General features: G+C 44.6%; 1 protein-coding gene across 6 annotated transcripts in view; it reads right to left on the reverse strand.

The window, feature by feature from the left end:
- LOC134224359 (ATP-binding cassette sub-family G member 1) overlaps positions 1-15,487 on the reverse strand; it is a 204,972-nt gene that overhangs the window by 23,711 nt on the left and 165,774 nt on the right. For 5 of the 6 annotated variants that reach the window (XM_062703687.1, XM_062703689.1, XM_062703688.1 and 2 more), the window contains one exon: positions 8,823-8,934. In XM_062703687.1, coding sequence (XP_062559671.1) covers positions 8,823-8,934 — 112 coding nt within the window. Of the gene's footprint in view, positions 1-8,822; positions 8,935-10,658; positions 10,892-15,487 lie in introns of those variants that run through there. The other variant, XM_062703691.1, reaches the window with a different exon arrangement.

The following is a 15,487-nucleotide window of genomic DNA, read 5'->3' on the forward strand; positions in this document are numbered from 1 at the left end:
TGGAACTGTTAGTGTGGAAACTGTAACGATAGGAATCGTTTTGGTAGAAGGTGAAACACAGAAAAAACTAAGGCATTCAGAATAGGAAAAGAGGCGAGCCTGTGATCGAGCCCGTGACCTCTTGCTCATAGACAGAAACGATAGCCACTAGACCGCCGAGCATGTTTCCGATTTGAGCAACAGTTCTGGTATTTAGAAACCGATGCACATTCTATCTATACTGCCGCTGAAAGCATAACTGTTCTATGTTGATATGAAATCCATTTCAATATGGATGAAAAATGCTTGCAATATAATCAATTCTAAAAATAATCAAGACTTAGGCCGGAATATTTATATAATTTTAGAAAATTTCCTCTATTTTTAGGACATTGCTTTCCAATTAATGCTCGAACATCTTTACAAGTTTCCTGAAGAAGTCACGGGTGACAGAAATTAAAAAAAAAAATCAATTGTTTCAATCAATTATTTCTAACTAGTAGGATTTCACATTACCTCTGGGATCAAGCAATCCAAAACAAATTTCCAAAAAATCGCATGATTGTCGATTAATCTGTTTTGGGAGCTCAGTATCCCTTACGGATCAGATTTAAAGCGGTCTTTGGTATGATTCTGGTTCAATAGAGATTTGAAGAAGACTTTTTCCCTGGCTTCTAATAATCCATTCAATCGTGCTTTATCAACTTCTTAAAAAAATTATTAAATCGCATTTGCAGATTTCAATTTCTATTTTACCTCTGTAAAACCTTTAGAGTCTAAGAAGTGAAGTTTAGACATCTTTGAGCACTTTAGGGATTCTAAAGTGCCTGAAGTCCAAAACAACAATCAGTAGTCTATAGCTTTAGGATCCCAAAACCATCTATGATTATTGTTTGGACTCTGATTAACTTTAAAATCACCTTCTGCTAACACACAAATTTTTGCCAACCAATGACTTCATAGGTTCTTACCACAATCATGGGTAGGACAATGCTTTGACTGTCCCACCCAGAAAAAATCATGCGTAGGACATGTCCCACCTGTAGATACCTTGGACCAGATTTTACATTGAATATGTTGGTTTTGCCCCAAAACCTCAACTTGTATCTTGAATTGTACTGCCTATGTTCGCATATCAGTCCCATATGAATTTTCGTCGTTTCCGATTTAGCACCTGTAACGGTCATTTTCATCATAGTACTAGTCGACCCGGCAGGCGTTGTCCTGCATAGTAGGCGAAAATGCGCGTTGTGAACTTCCCATGCGAAATTTCCATACGATTCTTCATTTTAGTTCAATCAAAGTTAATTGCTAATTGTTAATTTATTATTTAAATTGTTAATTTACAATGTTATGAAAACTCATATGTGAATATGTACGTTATGTGGAAGATATTGATTTGGAAAATGTATTGGAGGTTAACCACTTTCCCTTCGATGGGACTCGAACCCATGACCCTACAGTACGCTAGACTGGTGCTTTAACCAACTAAGCTACGAAGGACCTCCGTCGGCCTTCGCAACCTAGCGGCTACTGAACGAGCTCGAGATTCTCAAATTGGACGCATAGTCAAATCACTCGCAATCCATTTCTCAAGCCATCACTTCCACATGTGTATGGTACACGTCCACATTAGAGGAGCGTGAGTATTTAGAATGTCTGGCGGCTGTACACATTCTTCATCAGCAACTGTACTGATCATGTGAGGTTGTGTAAGCTATTTGCCCGTCGGTCGTCAAGCTCAGACCCGACCGCATTGCGTAGGCAAGAGCACGCAACTCAGGTTCAGTTCAATCAAAGTTAATTGCCTATTTCCGGGGATTAAACCACCCGTTCAGTAGCCGCTAGGTTGCGAAGGCCGACGGAGGTCCTTCGTAGCTTAGTTGGTTAAAGCACCAGTCTAGCGTACTGTAGGATCATGGGTTCGAGTCCCATCGAAGGGAAAGTGGTTACCTCCAATACATTTTCCAAATCAATATCTTCCACATAACGTACATATCCACATATGAGTTTTCATCTTCATTTTAGTTTTTCACGATTTACTCCATCTTACCCGTGATTTTCGCATTAGGAAATATTTTATAAACCCGTCGGAAACGATAACGAACATGTCTGCCTGGTGAAGGAATGAAGAAAATCCATCCAGCAGTTTTTGAGTTATGCGGATACCAACACAGACCATTTCATTTTTATTATATATAAGAAGATTATCGAATGCAACTGAATAGGAATGTTTGTTCAGAAAAAATCGAAAAAAAAAAATATCAGGCCAATTTGTCCCAGATGGAAAATGACCGCATATGAGTCCCTTTTTCTTTGATAATGGGACTCATATGCGGTCATTTTCTCCTTTTGATGTTTTTTCATATGGGACTGATATGGGATCATAGGCAGTGTATTGAACGCAGGTAAAATCTTGAAAGCCGTAGTTTATATAACGAGATCTTCTATAAATAGATAAATGTAATCTACATATTACTGTCGATGCACTATAGCAGCGTTTCTTAACCTGGGGTACATGGGTGGGGGTACCATCGCCGGACCCAGGGGGTACCACGGACAGAAATGCATAATGGCGGATATATTACAATTTGAATCAAACTTTTTTTTTTTCATTTCCGAATTTCGTCTTGTAAAGTTACTGCTCCTGGACTTCATATCATAGCTTCGGCATTCATCCCCCAAAAAATAAAGTAATGTAATGGTATTTTATTTGTTTCTCATTTGTGTGATTTTTTTCCAGCAGTGAGTGAGTGAGCGATGAGAAGAATATATGTTCAATGAGATGGAAAACGGAGATATATCCATGGTGATCAAAGGTTTTTCTTTCTGAAAAGCTAAGTTGCTTCGTTGCAAGAGGATTGTAAGTATCTTTCTACGCTTCTCGAAAGCCTCCTTCTAAACACCACGGAGTACTACTTAAAAGAGGATTAGAAGCCTCCTTTCAAAAGGTTCGGAAATCCTTCTTTCAAGAGGCCCGGAAGCTCCCTTCCAAGCATCACCTTAAGAAGCCCAGAAGCCTTCTTTTAAGAGGCTCGGAAGCCTAATCTTAAGAGGCTCTGAAGCTTCCTTTCAAGAGGCTGGTAAGCCTACATTCGAAAAGCTCGGAATCCTCTTTTCAAGTGGTTCGGAAGCCTCCTTTCAAGAGGCCCGGAAAACTCCTTTCAACAGCCCTGGAAGCCTCCTTTCAAGAGACCCGGAAGCCTCCTTTCAAGAGGACCGGAAGCCTCCTTTCAAGAGGACCGGAAGCCTCCTTTCAAGAGGACCGGAAGCCTCCTATCAAGAGGCCCGGAAGCCTCCTTTCAAGAGGCTCGGAAGCCTCCTTTCGAGAGGCTCGGAATCCTCCTTTTAAGTGGCTCGAAAGCCGCCTTTCAAGAGGCTCGGAAGATTCCTTTCAAGAGGCTCGGAAGCCTCCTTTCAAGAGGCTCGGAAGCCTCCTTTCAAGAGACTCGGAAGCCTGTTTTCAAGAGGCTCGGAAGCCTCTTTTTAAGAGGCTCGGAAGCCTCCGTTCAAGAGGCTCGGAAGCCTCCTTTCAAGAGGCTCGGAAGCCTGTTTTCAAGAGGCTCAGAGCCTCCTTTCAAGAGGCTCAGAAGCCTCCTTTCAAGAGGCTCAGAAGCCTCCTTTCAAGAGGCTCAGAGCCTCCTTTCAAGAGGCTCAGAAGCCTCCTTTCAAGAGGCTCAGAAGCCTCCTTTCAAGAGGCTCAGAAGCCTCCTTTCAAGAGGCTCAGGCCTCCTTTCAAAAGGCTCAGAGCCTTCTTTCAAGAGGCTCAGAAGCCTCCTTTCAAGAGGCTCAGGCCTCCTTTCAAGAGGCTCAGAAGCCTCCTTTCAAGAGGCTCAGGAAGCCTCCTTTCAAGAGGCTCAGAAGCCTCCTTTCAAGAGGCTCAGAAGCCTCCTTTCAAGAGGCTCAGAAGCCTCCTTTCAAGAGGCTCAGAAGCCTCCTTTCAAGAGGCTCAGAAGCCTCCTTTCAAGAGGCTCAGAGCCTCCTTTCAAGAGGCTCAGAAGCCTCCTTTCAAGAGGCTCAGAGCCTCCTTTCAAGAGGCTCAGAACCTCCTTTCAAGAGGCTCAGAAGCCTCCTTTCAAGAGGCTCAGAAGCCTCCTTTCAAGAGGCTCAGAAGCCTCCTTTCAAGAGGCTCAGGCCTCCTTTCAAGAGGCTCAGAAGCCTCCTTTCAAGAGGCTCAGGCCTCCTTTCAAGAGGCTCAGAAGCCTCCTTTCAAGAGGCTCAGAAGCCTCCTTTCAAGAGGCTCAGAGCCTCCTCCTTTCAAGAGGCTCAGAAGCCTCCTCCTTTCAAGAGGCTCAGAGCCTCCTTTCAAGAGGCTCAGGCCTCCTTTCAAGAGGCTCAGAAGCCTCCTTTCAAGAGGCTCAGGAAGCCTTTTCAAGAGGCTCAGAAGCCTCCTTTCAAGAGGCTCAGAGCCTCCTTTTACGAGGCTCAGAAGCTTCCTTTCAAGAGGCTCAGGCCTCCTTTCAAGAGGCTCAGAAGCCTCCTTTCAAGAGGCTCAGAGCCTCCTTTCAAGAGGCTCAGAAGCCTCCTTTCAAGAGGCTCAGAGCCTCCTTTCAAGAGGCTCAGAAGCCTCCTTTCAAGAGGCTCAGGCCTCCTTTCAAGAGGCTCAGAAGCCTCCTCTCAAGAGGCTCAGAAGCCTCCTTTCAAGAGAGCTCAGAAGCCTCCTTTCAAGAGGCTCAGAAGCCTCCTTTCAAGAGGCTCAGAAGCCTCCTCCTTTCAAGAGGCTCAGAAGCCTCCTTTCAAGAGGCTCAGAAGCCTCCTTTCAAGAGGCTCAGAAGCCTCCTTTCAAGAGGCTCAGAGCCTCCTTTCAAGAGGCTCAGAAGCCTCCTTTCAAGAGGCTCAGAAGCCTCCTTTTAAGAGGCTCGGAAGCCTCCTTTCAAGAGGCTCGGAAGCCTCCTTTCAAGAGGCTCGGAAGCCTCCTTTCAAGAGCTCCGGAAGTTTTATGTCGAGATGCTCGGAAGTCTCTCTTCAAGGGTCTTGGAATTATACGTTCAAGAGGCTTAGAGGCGTTTTTTCAAGATGCTTAGAAGCCTCCTTTTAAGTGGCTCGAAAGCCGCCTTTCAAGATGCTCGGAAGCTTCTCTTCAAGAGCTCGGAATAATGAAAATTTCAGCCAACTTTATGGAAGTCATTCATTCATTTATTTAGTTAACATCTAAACAGATAACACTGAATCAACAATTTGACGCCACAATGCACGGTTCGAGGCCGCATCTCTCCATCCTCGGATACGCCCCACGCTCGCCAAGTCGTTCTGCACCTGGTCTGCCCATCTCGCTCGCTGCGCTCCACGCCGTCTCGTACCTGCCGGATCGGAAGCGAACACCATCTTTGCAGGGTTGCTGTCCGGCATTCTTGCAACATGTCCTGCCCATCGTACCCTTCCGGCTTTAGCTACCTTCTGGATACTGGGTTCGCCGTAGAGTTGGGCGAGCTCATGGTTCATTCTTCGCCGCCACACACCGCCTTCTTGCACACCGCCAAAGATGGTCCTAAGCACCCGTCTCTCGAATACTCCGAGTGCTTGCAAGTCCTCCTCGAGCATTGTCCATGTTTCATGTCCGTAGAGAACTACCGGTCTTATTAACGTCTTGTACACATTTGGTGCGGTGGCGAATCTTTTTCGACCGCAGTTTCTTCTGGAGCCCGTAGTAGGCCCGACTTCCACAGATGATGCGCCTTCGTATTTCACGACTAACGTTGTTGTCAGCCGTTAGCAAGGATCCGAGGTAGACGAATTCCTCGACCACCTCGAAGGTATCCCCGTCTATCGTAACACTGCTTCCCAGGCGGGCCCTGTCGCGCTCGGTTCCGCCCACAAGCATGTACTTTGTCTTTGACGCATTCACCACCAGTCCAACTTTTGTTGCTTCACGTTTCAGGCGGGTGTACAGTTCTGCCACCTTTGCAAATGTTCGGCCGACAATGTCCATGTCATCCGCGAAGCAAATAAATTGACTGGATCTGTTGAAAATCGTACCCCGGCTGTTACACCCGGCTCTCCGCATGACACCTTCTAGCGCAATGTTGAACAACAGGCACGAAAGTCCATCACCTTGTCTTAGTCCCCGGTGCGATTCGAACGAACTGGAGTGTTCGCCCGAAATCTTCACACAGTTTTGCACACCATCCACCGTTGCTTTGATCAGTCTGGTAAGCTTCCCAGGGAAGCTGTTCTCGTCCATAATTTTCCATAGCTCTACACGGTCTATACTGTCGTATGCCGCCTTGAAATCAACGAACAGATGGTGCGTTGGGACCTGGTATTCACGGCACTTTTGAAAGATTTGCCGTACAGTAAAGATCTGGTCCGTTGTCGAGCGGCCGTCAACGAAGCCGGCTTGATAACTTCCCACGAACTCGTTCACTAATGGTGACAGACGACGGAAGATTATCTGGGATATCACTTTGTAGGCGGCATTAAGGATGGTGATCGCTCGAAAGTTCTCACACTCCAGTTTGTCGCCTTTCTTATAGATGGGGCATATAACCCCTTCCTTCCACTCCTCCGGTAGCTGTTCGGTTTCCCAGATTCTGACTATCAGTATGTGCAGGCAACTGGCCAGCTTTTCCGGGCCCATCTTGATGAGCTCAGCTCCGATACCATCCTTACCAGCTGCTTTATTGGTCTTTAGCTGTTGAATGGCATCCTTAACTTCCCTCAAGGTGGGGGCTGGTTGGCTTCCATCGTCCGCTGAACTGACGTAGTCATCTCCTCCGCTGCCTTGACTTTCACTGCCTGTACTCTCAGCGCCATTCAGATGTTCCTCGTAGTGCTGCTTCCACCTTTCGATCACCACACGTTCGTCCGTCAAGATGCTCCCATCCTTATCCCGGCACATTTCGGCTGGCGGCACGAAGCCTTTGCGGGATGCGTTGAGCTTCTGATAGAACTTGCGTGTATCTTGAGAACGGCACAGCTGTTCCATCTCCTCGCACTCCGCTTCTTCCAGGCGGCGTTTCTTTTCCTGAAAAAGGCGGGTCTGCTGTCTCCGCTTCCGTCTATAACGTTCCACGTTCTGCCGGGTACCTTGCTGCAGCGCGACCGCCCGCGCTGCGTCCTTCTCCTCCAGAATCTGTCTGCACTCTTCGTCGAACCAATCGTTCCGTCGACTTCGACCCATATACCCGACGTTGTTCTCCGCTGCGTCGTTAATGGCTGCTTTAACTGTACTCCAGCAATCCTCAAGAGGGGCCCCATCGAGCTCACCCTCTTCCGGCAACGCTGCCTCGAGATGCTGCGCGTATGTAGTGGCGACATCAGGTTGCTTCAGTCGCTCTAGGTCGTACCGCGGCGGTCGTCGGTACCGAACATTGTTGATGACGGATAGTTTTGGGCGCAGTTTAACCATCACCAGATAGTGGTCCGAGTCGATGTTAGCGCCACGATATGTCCTGACGTCGATAATGTCGGAGAAGTGCCGTCCATCAATCAGAACGTGGTCGATTTGTGATTCTGTCTGCAGTGGTGATCTCCAGGTGTACCGATACGGGAGGCTGTGTTGGAAGTAGGTGCTACGAATTGCCATATTCTTGGAGGCGGCGAAATCAATTAGTCGTAGGCCGTTTTCGTTCGTCAGCCGGTGAGCGCTGAACTTTCCAATAGTCGGTCTAAACTCCTCCTCTTGGCCAACCTGAGCGTTCAAATCTCCTATGATGATTTTGACGTCGTGGCTTGGGCAGCTGTCGTACTCACGTTCCAGCTGCGCGTACAATGCGTCCTTATCATCATCAGTGCTTCCGGAGTGTGGGCTATGGACGTTGATTATGCTGAAGTTGAAGAACCGGCCTTTGATCCTCAACCTGCACATTCTTTCATTGATCGGCCACCACCCGATCACGCGCCTTTGCATGTCGCCCATCACTATGAAAGCTGTTCCCAGCTCGTGTGTATTGCCGCAGCTCTGGTAGATGGTATGATTACCTCTAAACGTTCGCACCATTGATCCTTTCCAACAAACCTCCTGCAGCGCTACGATGCCGAATCCACGGTCCTTGAGCACATCGGCGAGTATGCGTGTGCTCCCGATGAAGTTGAGAGATTTGCAGTTCCACGAACCGAGTTTCCAATCGCTAGTCCCTTTTCGTCGCAGTGGTCTTCGCCGTTGGTTCCGGTCCGTACTCTCTTGTTGATTGTTCGTTGCTTATGATTTTTTAAAGGCTGGCTTGCAGGGCCTGACACCAAACCCCCTAAATTTCCGGAGGACCAATTCCTTCTTATCCCCGGTGTACCATGGTGCACAGTTTCACTCCGCGTCCCTCGCTGGCCCTCGGACGATCATCAGCCGCCCCTAACATGGAGAACAGACGCTGTTCTGCGCCGATCCTGACATGCAGAACAGACGCTCAGTAAGATTTGCACTTCCGAAGAGTAGCAAACCCCTCCTTCCCTGTTAGCATACGACCATAGTTCCCACCAGGGTTGGTTACCCGATCTTCCCCAAGTTAGCTCGTATCCCGGTCAGCACCACGAGGAGGTAGGGATAGGAGTTGCTGGGTAAGAGGCTAAGGACCGCAGGATGGGGTCTATTTTATTCCTTCAGGTACGCGAAGTACCAATGGTACGCTTTACCCAGCATTTACCCAGCATGGAGAGTCATATATTCCATTTGTTTCCAGATCAATTTTTCATATGTCTCATGAGTTACGTACGGGGTACCTCAATGAATTCAAAAGGGGCACCTCTCAAGAAAAAGGATGAGAACCGCTGCTCTATAATACTAAGTGTTCGATAAGGGCACAGACATGTTACTTAAAGGTTCATTTCCGCGATAATAAGATAGATTATTTCTGGGCCTCGCGGCGTAGAAATACAAAGAACAATTTGAGTTCGTATAAACGACTTACCATGCCTTTCTTTTGACCATTTTCGCAATTATTGAGGACTTTCCGCAGGTTGGAGTCCTTGGTTTGCCCATTTGTCATGATGGAGCCATTGCAGAGAGCGCTTTGAGAGTTCCTGAAAAGTAGAAAAGGAATAAAAGAAGCAAATTGTAAAAATCGAATACAAGAGGTCGTAGTTATATTTTAAGAATGTGTCAATGTTCCTTATGCATAGATGTAAAAAAATATTCATTTCAGTTTATAAGCCAGTTTTTCTTGATTCATGAAAAGCAAAAATATCTTTGGCTCAGGTGGGCGCTATGGAAGGTGATATTTACGATAAGAAAATCACCTTCGATGAATTTTTCACATTAGTTCTTCAGGAAACCTTGAACAGCTGGCAACAAAAATGGACAAATGGGGAGTTGGGTAGATGGCTGTATTCAATTCGTGCGAAAGTGTCGAAGCGTCCATGGCTCAAAAAATTGAATATGGGACGAGACTTCATTCGAACCATGTGTCGTCTAATGTCCAATCACTACACTTTAAATGCACATTTTTTCAGAGTGGGGCTCTCGGAAGGAAATCTCTGTGTTTGCGGCGAGGATTATCAGGACATCGATCTTGTCGTGTGGCCGGCGTTGTCGGGCCTTGATTTCGAGTACATGTCCCTGGTTCACCAATTTTCGAAAGTTGCTGATGTAAGACTGTAACCTTAGTCTGCCCTTCCTCTTGTCTGTTGTGTCCCATTAGGGGTCGTACACTTATTACGTAAGCATTTATTCTGGGTTTTTCGACACCCCCTCCCCCCATGTGAGATTTTTTTCATACAAATGATTTTTTATTTATATGGAGCGTAAGATATTGACCAATCCCCCCTCCCCCCATAAGTGCTTACGTAATATGTGTACGGCCCCTTACGAATGTCTCTTGTTGTCCATTTCAATGTATGTCATTAATCCCTTCCGTATGTCTTGCTCTCGTCGTTGTCTCTCAAAAAAAAAGTTTGTTTGTCCCGTTACAGATGTGAAACATCGCTAGGAATGTCAACTTTGTGAACATCAGCATTGTAATTACTTAAGTATCCTAAAATCCTTTCCTTTTCTACTGTATTATTGTATTCCCTAACCTCGACTAAACCGCGAGTCTATCGGTTCCCCAAAACTAACACTATGTATAAGAATCAAGAAATGAATTGTTAAACTTGATTTCGGCTCCGTAACGCTTCACGCATAACGACCACATCAAGCCATTCTTCATCAAAATTTGACGATCATAACGACCACATCAAGCCATTCTTCATCAAAATTTGACCATTACAAACTTTTCCAATCAAACCGGTCTGGCATGCGCACGCATCCATATCGAATGCAAGCTGCCATTCAACCGCTTTCTCGTTAGATGACCAATTATTCGAGTCGCACATTTTCTGTAACAATTCACAGGTTCAGGTCAATTCGATCAAGATGCACAATGACACATTACGACTAAATAACGTCAATGAATGATTCAATCCCATTCCTGGTGAACGCACCAGTCGAACCAACACTACATAAAATAGATTGATGTTATAATAAGTCCCGGAGACGAGCCAGCCTCGGGCTGAAAGTCTCCTTAATAAAGTCAAAAAAAAAAAAAAAAAAATGTTATAATAACGTAATAATTACAAAGGTTTTTAATGCTTTCGTTGATTATAGAACTCATAACGGAAATTAAGGATCCTGCCTTTCTTCTGTATATAATTTATAAAAAATATAATTATCGTGCAATTATGAAATATAAGATTAGGTGATAATAATTGAACAAGATTCAGCTGCTATGTCACTCGAACACTTATCTTCTCCAAGAACCTTTACTTACATTTTTGTATTGTATTGGAGATCGTTCAGTTGCAGCACCGGGCCGAAGCCATTTCCTTCAACAGCATGCTTCCCATCCCAATCACTCCCACCGGGCAAATTTGCATCGATCTAAAACATTGCACAGCGCCGCAACCTTCCGAAAGCACTTTCCATTAAAATTCCAATCACGAATCCACCACCAAAGCACCGACCGGGTTCTGCGTGTACCACCGCGACCGGGCGATTCTGACGCCTGTCGACAAACGACTGATTGTGGACGGGGCAGTTCCCAGTCCAAAAAGAAGGATCTCATCCGAAATCCCCGCGTAATATGCGAGGAAATCAAAAACAGCACATGCTGATAGGTACAGTGCGTCCACAACCATTGCACAGGCTCTTCAGTCGAAAAATTAGCCTAACTATCCGACTTACATGCTTTGCTTATCGTAATTACGCCTCGTCAAATTTGACTATTTTCTGGAACAACATAGACACCTTCGGATTTGCATAGCTTAATGCAACTCTTGTAAGACACAAACATGTGGAACGCTGTTATAAAACTTTAGATGACACAGAAATGCGGAAGAAGTGTAAGTGTAAAACCGATTTGGGCGGTTAATCGCACAATATATATTTCGGAACGAGTCGCGCTCTGCCCTGACCTCGCCGGAACGATCGATCATCATCGAAACGATTGGCGTCATTGTCTTCTTCAGTCGCTAAGGTGTATGTACCGGCGAGAGTGCACTTTGTACGCAAAAAGTGGTGTTGCTGTCGCGTATTGTCTTTTCCCCTGACGAATTAGGTCGGAATCGCCTGGGATAATCGTCCGACGCACGATTACTGTTATCAGCTTAGCGGGCGTGGGGATTAGTGCGATATGCACAAGTACCTCATTTGGTCGTAAAACCAGCGGGAAATCAAACACGTGTTTCGATAGACTGTGCGTACATTCGTAATATGTGTGAAGGTTGTAGAGCTAGGAACACAATTTCATATATGTTTGCCTCTATCCCTTCGCGTGACGACGGATCGAGTAATTTGCTGAATCGAGTGCAACTGCACTTGAATGTCTATCGAGCAGTTTCGATTTCGACATGCACACCCACAAAAGATTTCCCCAAAACGCCGACAAATCGTGCACCGTTGAAATGACAATTTCTAACCGTAAAGCATTTTGTATGAAAGACCAAACATATTTCAAGAATAGCAACGCTGGAAAAAACCTATTCCCTCTTACTGTATTACGTAATTTGTGTACGATGACTTATTGGAAGTTGTTGAATGATGTAGCACATTTCGATGCTCAGCCGGTACAAATCATGAATGGTGCTTTGGGCGGCAATGGAACGTACCATTTATCGGTTTTCGGTGTAATTACATTTTTGCACCGGACATTTTAACAATCTGTGCACCGACTGAGTACCGGTCGGTGCTGGTACTTGATAATAGATACTAACGCCGATATACATATGCCATCAGCAACGCCGTTGTTCGGATTCACATTAACAGAATTGGATTTTCGCTAATGACTGTGACATGTTATGCCGGCACGTTACCAAAGGGAATGAAGCAGCGACAATTGTTAGCTTGTTTCGGGCGAATCGGCACTTGATAATAGCAATGGATCATTTCCAGGACTTTCCTAGAATTGGTCGTGGCTATTTATGTATGTGTAGACTTGACATGATAATAGTACTTCAAAGGCGATTTTCTAAAAGTATCTTCTAGTTCGTAATTCTTAATCGGGTCTCTTATTAGCGATATGTGGATGAATAAAATGGCAAAGATAGTCGAATTTTATCTCCAAGAAATGTATCAAAGGAATACCTGAAATTGATGTCAAAAAAATACAAACCATTTAATGCATTCGCCATAGTCGCAAAAATTTGCAAATTCTTTGGAAAGACAGCACTAATAGTAAAATCCGGAGTGATTAAAATTACTTGGGGAGATTAATTATGAATGTGAAACATGCATTTCGCCAGAAAGCCGTTCCATTTTTTTCTAACAACTCAGTTCTATTTAAAGTGACACGGGAAGCGCAAATAATCATAAAATCGTCATCATTTTCATCATTGAATGCTTGATTTTTTTCTCTACAGCTAATATGATTTTGAAAAAGTATCACCGGTGCGTGCTTACTCGCAATCTACATACTGATACATTTACAGTTACATCAAACAACTGAAAACCGAAATACGCCGCTCCAAAATTATGAGATAGCAATGCTAGAAAGAGACAAAAGATAGGAAAAATAACACGGTGTGTAGTGCCTCCCCGAGTCACCTTAAAGTAGACTTAAATCGTACTTAAATAGATTGTGTGATTCGAATTTTTTTGCAAGTCGTTATTATATTACATTTTGTGGCGCAATCAGCATCGATAATTATTTTGCAAAAAAAAAAAAAATGATGCAATATGATTGGATAATTTCCCAATAACACTAGGATACATTCGATGAAAAAACTTACGCGTATGCATTCGTGCCGAAAATTGTTGTAACTAAATTTTCAAATGACTATATCTCAGTCGTTTTATAACCGATTTTCTCAGGTTTATCACCAATTTTTCAGCCATCTCTTCTGAACATTATGTATAGGGGTGTCCAATTTTTCGCTGAGCTGTGGGAGTAAAGCAACGGATTCTGAAAAATGCAAATTGCAAATATATACTCATATTTTATTACCATCTAGTGATGATAGAAATATTGACATAACATATGAAAGACATCACCTGAAACATAGGAACATATTTTGAACATCCCTATTATGCATACGGTGATAATTTGGTACCTGATAAATCTCCTTATTCTATAGGATATAAACTATTCAAAAGCATGTTATCTTGTGTGAAATTGTTAAATTCAATGTAAACTAAACAAAAAAACATGTATTATAATAAACTATGATGTAATTTTATCCCCCAAGTGTATATTGTTTACTGGCAGTCGTACATGGGATCTTTCAGATCCCCGAATTGCAGCATGATGCCCCTGCAGCTTGAAGCAAACTTACGATTTATCGACGACAGTGGCGTAGCCACGGGGGGGGGGAGTGTTAGGCATAACCCCCCCCCCCCCCCCCAAGAGACGAAATTTTTAGAAGAAATTTTTTTTTGGGAGAAAAAAAATGTTCAGAAAACCCCCCCCAGACCAATTTTCTGGCTACGCCACTGATCGACGACAACATATATTTTCATGTCGTCTGCATATAATATGAAGAGGGAGGAGGAGAATAGCAACTGTCCCATTTTGCTTCCCTATAGAAAAACATACCCGTTTGTGAACCATTTCGAAACAGAGTAGCCTATTTTAACAACTAGTTTTCCAAAACACATACAGGACCTATACCAACCAAAAAGCCCAGAAATTTACGCGAGACATCATGAAAGTCGTGGTTGATTCGGTAGGTAGACCATTTGTTTCAAATAAAAAATCACATTAATAAAGAAATTAAAAAGATCTCACAACATATCATATGCCTGGATTTGAGATGCAAATTAGGAAACGTCGCAAATTAGGTAACGCTTTGAGGGGGAAGGGGGGTTCAGTGAAGTGTGACGATCCATACAAAATTACATTACCCACCCTCATACAAAAAGTATGACAAAGGGTTAAGGGGGGGAATGAAAAAGTCCAATTTTTGTGTTACGTAATGAATGGAGCTTCATTTAAAGACAAATACTCGGAGAACATGACGAGGTTCAATATGGTAAAATATGGTCTTTCATCTTATTGGATGAGGTTGATATCGCGGCTTATGACATCATGGAAGTCGAGGACGATTCGGTAAACCACTTGATTAGAACTCCAGGAAAATTTGAAAATCCTTCAACTTCTTACATGCGTGATTTGATATGAAAAAGAAAGACAAATGGAGGACATGATGAGGTTGATACTGCGTCTAGAGACACCATGGAAATAGTGGTTAATTCGGTATACCATTTGAATAAAACTCTAGGGCAGTTTGGAAATCTCAAAACATCTCACATGCCTAGATTGAAGCACAAATGCTCGGAAGACATGTTTGGGCTGTTACAGCGGCTGGGCACATCATGGAAGTCGTGGTTGATTCGCTAGACCATTTAATTCCAATTCCAGAATAATTCGGTGATTGAGGGGCAGCATGGACTTTGTCCAATGGCTTGACAATCCCTCCCCAGGCCATCTGCGAGTTGTGGGGCTTGCCTAAATTCCTATAAAAAGCTGCATGTATCCGCAAGTAGGCCCCACCAAAGCGACCGTGTGCCGCTCAAAGCGCAGAAGCCCAAGTCCTGGTGTTAAGGTGGGACGCTGAACAGCCCTGACCTCCGACGAGGCAGAAGGTTTGCGCAGGCCCAATAGGCCGCCTTGAAAACCAACAATTACGAACAATATAAGAGATACTGCGACTCTATATAATCGGCAAAGACCTAGGCGACGAATAGAGGATCACGATTTGAAGCTTGGAACATGGAACTGCAAGTCGTTAGGTTTCGCAGGTTGCGACAGGATGATATACGATAAATTACATCGCCGCAATTTCGACGTCTTGGCGCTGCAGGAGATTCGTTGGACAGGACAGAAAGTGTGGAAAAGCAGGCATCGAGCGGCTAACTTCTACCAAAGCTGTGGCACCACCAACGAGCTGGGAACCGGCTTCATAGTGTTGGGTAAGATGCGCCATCGTGTGATTGGGTGGCAACCAATCAACGCAAGGATGTGCAAGCTGAGGATTAAAGGCCGTTTCTTCAACTATAGCATCATCAACGTGCACTGCCCACACGAAGGGAGACCCGACGACGAGAAAGAAGCGTTCTACGCACAGCTGGAGCAGACATACGATAGATGCCCTCTGTGGGACGTCA

Source organism: Armigeres subalbatus, chromosome 3 (assembly GCF_024139115.2).
Source record: "Armigeres subalbatus isolate Guangzhou_Male chromosome 3, GZ_Asu_2, whole genome shotgun sequence".
In the NCBI taxonomy this organism is placed as follows: Eukaryota; Metazoa; Arthropoda; class Insecta; order Diptera; family Culicidae; genus Armigeres; species Armigeres subalbatus.